General features: G+C 44.3%; 1 protein-coding gene across 1 annotated transcript in view; it reads right to left on the bottom strand.

Annotated features, from left to right (window-relative positions):
• Positions 1-3177: 3177 nt before the first annotated feature.
• MEI1 (meiotic double-stranded break formation protein 1) overlaps positions 3178-6101 on the bottom strand; it is a 66853-nt gene continuing 63929 nt past the window's right edge. Inside the window, exons 30-32 of the mRNA XM_067559039.1 lie at positions 5463-5594; positions 4934-5043; positions 3178-3400 (exon numbers count right to left, since the gene is read on the bottom strand). Coding sequence (XP_067415140.1) covers positions 3355-3400; positions 4934-5043; positions 5463-5594 — 288 coding nt within the window. The 3' untranslated portion in view covers positions 3178-3354. The remainder of the gene's footprint in view (positions 3401-4933; positions 5044-5462; positions 5595-6101) is intronic.

The raw sequence follows: 6101 nt of genomic DNA, 5'->3' as shown, positions 1-6101 counted from the left end.
CAAAATAAAATGTGTGGACTTCAAGTGTTAAATATGCACATGCTAGATGGGGCTAGGTCATGCCAGCACTTGCACCTGTGTGCCTTTGCTCAGTACAGTGCTCCCACTGAGATCAACAACACTGCTCCCAGGGGTAAAGTTGGGACCCTGAATAAGTGTTTGCAGGATCAAATCCTTAACATGTGAGGCCCTGCAGCCGTACCACCAAGTGCTGTGATCCATGAGCTCTCATTGCTAAGCAGTGCCAATACTTAGATGGGAGACCTCAAAGAAACACCATACATACAGCAATTGTCTAGGTATGTCCTACTGTTGCTACATTGGTCCATTTACCTACTGTTAGCAACATTGGGAGTCCCACTGTGGATAGGCAGCTACAGACACTTTTAACATATTATTTAGATCTGTTATGGGTAGGGGGACATGACCCACAGTTAAATGTCAGCAGCAGCAGCTGGAAGACTGTCTACACTGGGTCTCCCAACTTTGCTAACCCCAGTGAAACTGATGCAACATTCAGCACTGGTGGGAAAGTTTTCCACAAACAAATTTGTGTAGATAAGGCCTCTTGAGTGCAGACAAGCAATTTGAAATGGATGAGACACCAGGAAAGGCCTGCTAAAGAAGCACACTGACTGTGACCTTTTTTACAGCTGCTCAGGGCACAGTACCTCCCAGCAGAAAACAAAGGCATTTGTGTCTTTTTGTTCTGAAAACCATATACTTTCACACAACCACTGCTTTAAAAAGCACAGTACATGTGTTATATAATGTCCCAGTCACACAATCATCTCCCTACCCAGAGAAGTTATGGTACTGGATGTATTACAGGAAGAAGGGGTGAGGAAGGGTGGGCAGGTAGGTGATAGCGAGGAGAGAGCCAATGGACCATCAATATTAAGGGCCATGATAGGGAAGAAGTGCTTGTGGGTTTACTGAGTGCACTCACCAGGGAAGAGGTGGAGTTGTATTTTACAGAGATGAGAAAAGAAGTCAGTCATGAGAGGGAAAGGGAGCACACTTTCAGAGTAACAGTCCAGCAAAGGTTTCACTTGTGATACAGGAGGCACTGATGGATAGAGGAGGCCAGAACCAGTGGAGTGAAAAGAGCAAGAGGGAGTTCTAAGGAGAAAAGAGATAAAATCCTAGAAATGTAAGGCTGGAAGGGACCTGGAGAAGTCAAGTCCAGCCTTTTGTGCTGAGGCAATAAACCTAGACCTTCCCTGACACGTGTTTGTCTCACCTGTTCTTAAACACCTCCTCTGATGGGGGTTCCACAACCTCCAGTGAAAGCGTATTCCAGAGTTTAACTTACACAGTAGAACCTTAGAGTTATAAACACCAGCATTATGAACTGACCAGTTAACCACACATCTCATTTGGAACGGGAAGCACACAATCAGGCAGCCTCAGAGACCAAAAAAAGCACAAATACAGTACAGTACTGTGCTAAATGTAAGCTATTAATAAAGATTTGACAAGGTGAGAAAACTGTTTCTGTGCTTGTTTCATTTAAATTTAGATGGTTAAAAGCAACATTTTTCTTCTGCATAGTAAAGTTTCAAAGCTGTATTAAGTCAATGTTCAGTTGTAACATTTTGAAAGAACCATGTTTTGTTCAGAGTTACAAACATTTCACAGTTACGGACAACCTCTTTTCCTGAGGGCTTGTAACTCTTGAGTTTCTACTGTAGTTAAAAAGTTGTTTCTACTACCTAGCCTAAATCTCCCTTCCTGCAGATTAAGTCCATTGCTTCTTATCCTACCTTCAGTGGAGGTGGAAAATAATTGACCACCCCCTCTGTAACAACCCTTCAAATATTTGAAGACTTATCAGGTTCCCCCTCAGCCTTTTCTCAAGACTAAACATGCTTATTTTTATTTAACCTTTCTTCATAGGTCAGATTTTTAAAACCTTTTATCATTTTTGTTGCTTTCCTCTGGATTCTCTCCAATTTATCCACATCTTTTCTAAGGTGTGGCGCCCAGAATTGGACACAGTACTCCAGCCAAGGCCTCACAACTGGTGCATGTGGAGCGGGACAATTACCTCCTGTCTTGCATAGGATATTCCTGTTACTACACCCCGCCCCCCCAGTGATAATTGCCTTTTTCAAAATTGCATCACATTGTTGGCACATACTCAATTTGTGATCAACTAACACTCCCTCCCCCTCCTTTTCAGCAGCATTACCACCTAGCCAGTTATTGCCCATTTCGTAGTCATGCATTTGTTTTCTCTTTCCCAAGTGCAGTACTTTGCACTTGTCTTTATTGAATGTTATCTTGTTGATAGAGAAAGTTGACTTGGGATGCACTTGTGAAAGTGTTTGAGGATGAGAGGGCATTTGAAAGGGAAAGAAAACGGATGGCAAACCAATGAAGGTCTTTCAGAAACAAGCAGAAAAATCTGTCTGTGGCCAGCAGTAGTAGCCGGAGGCTTGTCATTTAGAGTTATGATCCACAACATTCAGATGCTGCCACAGATCTGAAGAACAAGTGACTCTTATGTAGACAAGCAGGGATTTGATCTCATTGCATCTACAAGTCTATCCAGTGAAAGCAAGGGGCTTGACTGGAGGCTGCAGGGCCAGGATTAGTGTAAAGAGGTTGTTTGTGGCAAAGATCTCCAATCTCTGCTATAAGCAGAGAGGAGCTGCCTTGCCACAGCTTGGGTAAGCAGTGCTCATCCTCCTTGTTGGTCGGTGTGGTGAGAGCTCCCCCTCCTGTTCCAATCTACTTTAACTGCTGCTACAGTTTGAGACACTTCCCCCCACCCCGGACACACACATTTGGGAAGTGCTGGGGTGTGATGCAAGCTCCCAATCATAGGCGTGCATATGGGGTGTGCCGGGTGTGCCCAAGCACACCCTAATGCAGGGCTTGCCAAAACCGTAATGTGACACGAGCTGCCACCGGAAAGGAGGACCCTGGAAGTTTTTTCGGCGGCGGGTAAGACGTCACTAGCTGCCACCAAAACAGATGACGCAGCGAGATTTTTGGCGGAGAGTAAGGCAGAGAGGGTAAGTCAATTAGTCAAGTTAATTAGTCAATTTTAGGTGCACACCCTAATGAAATGTGCTGCGCACACCTATGTTCCCAATGAATGCAAGTCTGCAATGAACAGCAGGTTTCAACCAAGCCCTTTCCAACACATGAATGGAAAAGAGAGGGATTGAAATATTTTATTTTGTGATTGCTTTTCAACAATGGTAAACAAAGAACTTTTAAAAACAAGCTACCAACCACTTCTATTATTGCTCCTCTCTAAGCCACTGGCCAGGAAAAAGGGCAGGAATGGTCTTTTACTCAGTCCATTCCTTATTTCTCGGCTCCATGTACTCCCTCCTCGTTTCAGTCTGCGATGTGTGAGACGGACACTGCCACTCCTCCCAGGCATCTGACATTGATAGCATGAATGGAAAACCAAAGGGAAGGACATGCCAGGAAAATTCAACCCGCCCTTGTAATTTCCTGTCTGGGCAATGCTCAGGACATGTTGCTGAGAAGTTACTACAAGTAAGTGTCCTTTCTCAAAACTGGGTTCTGGGTGTGGGGAGGGAATGCTCTTCCAGACAATATTAAAAACTTAATAACCTGGTTTTCAGCTAGAGGATTCTCAATCTTTCATTCAGTGACCCTCACATTCAGTTATACACCACCATTCCTATTCAGATCCATCCAGAATCCTTTGTAAAAAAACAGTGCAAGGATTTATGGGGTTCCCCTATCATCTGAAGACCAGTTGCAAAAAGCCAGAGGCAAGGAATAAAGGAGATGGCTCAGGCCTCTACCTCCATAAAAGACAATTGCAAGGAACCTTATGGGGGATGGGATCAATACCTGCAGGCTGAGAATTTCTATTCTGGAGCTCCCAACATGGGATGATGGTGGAGCAACTCTGGCAGTAATCCTGAGGGGGGTGCCAGCCACCCAGTGGGGACTGATCACTAACCAGACAAGGTTTTACTTAAAAACTGGATCTTTGAGGGGTGATCATCAAAGGCGGCAGACAGATGGCTCGCAACAGCATTAGCTTTGATAGCACTTTGGACAGAGTCCTCTACACTGACAGGAAAACAGTGCCAGAGTGTGTTTTGGGCATTAGCTGGCTGAGACAATGCAGTGTGAAGAAACCAGGCAGGCTGATAAAGCAGATAATTTTAGAGAGAAGTAGCCACTGAATTAGACATATACTCCAGGCTCCCTCATTTATTTCCCAACCCCTGACAAAGGCAACTTTGGGCCAAAAGACCCTTCTAGTTGAGAAGAACTTGTTGCATTTGCTAGCAGTGCCCATCAACGCTGCTTCTAGCGCAGGCAAGATTGGGGGAGTTGCTTGACAATGCCACAAGTCATGCCTGCCCTTTTATCAAGGGCTAATAATAATACCTAGACCTTACATAATGCTTGTCGTCTTCAAAGTGCTTTACAAGCAGCCAGCTATCTTCATTTCACCCCTGCGAGGAAGGCAAAAGAGTGGCAGTACCAGTTAACAGATTGAAAAACTGAGGCAGAGAAGTAAGTGAATTGTTCATCCTCTGCAGGAGTCAGTGACAGAGTCAGGATCAGAAGTCCCTGACTCCCAGTCCTGTGCTCACTCCCCCCCAAACTGTCTCTATCACATGGACAAACATCATCCCACTACACTATTCCTAGCACAGGGATCGAGGGGCTAGATATCATTAATCCCTTTGCCCCAGAATTAGTTTTTTGGTTTGTTTTTTTTAACCACATGATGCCCATAGCTAACTCTTGGTATGATGGTCTTGGCATCTGCAACAAGTGGAGACATACTGAATACATTCTTATTCTCATTCAATCTTGGCTGGAAGATGCCATGGAACAACAGATTAAATATCATCACAGCCCAACTGCTGAACCTTGCGGAGCAATGTCATTTAGCAAGGATGTATGCCTTGCAAAAGGATACACCATGTCCTGATGGCTTAAATGGATCTTGGTTCTTGCCGGGAGGCTCTCCAGCAAGGTCTGAATGGTCCCTTTCTGGGCTGGCTCCATTTGACAATTGCGGCTCTGAAGCTGAGTACCAGATGAAAGGGATGATTTCCACACCAAAGGGCAACTAACAGGTTTGTTCTTTCACATCTTCATCCCTTACTTCCCCCACCCTCCCTTCCATGGCAATGAAACCCTCATGCTCTTCTTACAAAGGTTGAGATTCAATAGGCTCATGGCAACACAAACGATACAATCTGGGTACTGGCTGAATCATTTTGCTTTCCCGTTCCACAGCATCTCCTTCATTGCACAAGACACAAACAGCCCAAGTTGATCAAATGCAGAAACCCTTACCCCATTATCTTCTACCTCACAGAACCCAAAGAGTTTCCCAAGCCTCAAAACAGAGAGAAGAGGTCACTTGCAGGATCCCCTTCTTATAACCTCTTCCCATAAGCACCCATTTCCCTTTTCCTCCTGGGCCTTGCCAACACTCTTACCTGAAGTAGGAAGAGGCGTAAAGTGTGGGATGTGGCACCAGGAAGCTCTCTCAACTTGGCTTTTGCTGCCTCTTGGAGAATCTGGCTAATTTCACTTTGAGAAATTATATCACTGCTCTGATACCTCACAAACTTAACCAACAGGAAAAAGAGGCATTAAATAACAAAAGTCACACTGATTCCAGTGGGGACTCATCTACAGCTACACAATGAAGCTGTACTTAACCAAAGGTATGATTTTAAATCAGTTAAGTCAAACCAATGCAAAAGGCTGTGCAGACATTCTAAATATGGTTTAGACCAGGCTTAATTCAGTTTAGCTTTAGTCAATTAGGAATCAGTTGAAGCCAAACCAAAATAACCCATTCTTATCCACACGGGGGTTTGCACTGGTTTAACTAAATCAGTTAAAACTGAAATTAAACGAGTGCAACTTTTTCATTCAGGCAACATTTCAGCTAGGGAAGGATGGAGATCCTTAGCTGCCATCAGGTTTCTTGCAACAGTATCTTCACACATATTTGACATCTGTGACCACCAGTGCTTCATCAATGCAGTAAAGCAAAGAAAACCACATATTCCCTGTAACTCTTTTCTCTCCCCATATCGATGTATGATGGGAATGTTACACAGAGGAAG

This window comes from Emydura macquarii, unplaced genomic scaffold, assembly GCF_026122565.2.
Source record: "Emydura macquarii macquarii isolate MOO-44397 ecotype Brisbane River unplaced genomic scaffold, CSIRO-AGI_Emac_v2 contig_2205, whole genome shotgun sequence".
Classification (NCBI taxonomy): Eukaryota; Metazoa; Chordata; order Testudines; family Chelidae; genus Emydura; species Emydura macquarii.
Note: the sequence above shows the minus strand (reverse complement) of the source record. Positions and strands in the feature narration are given on the sequence as shown.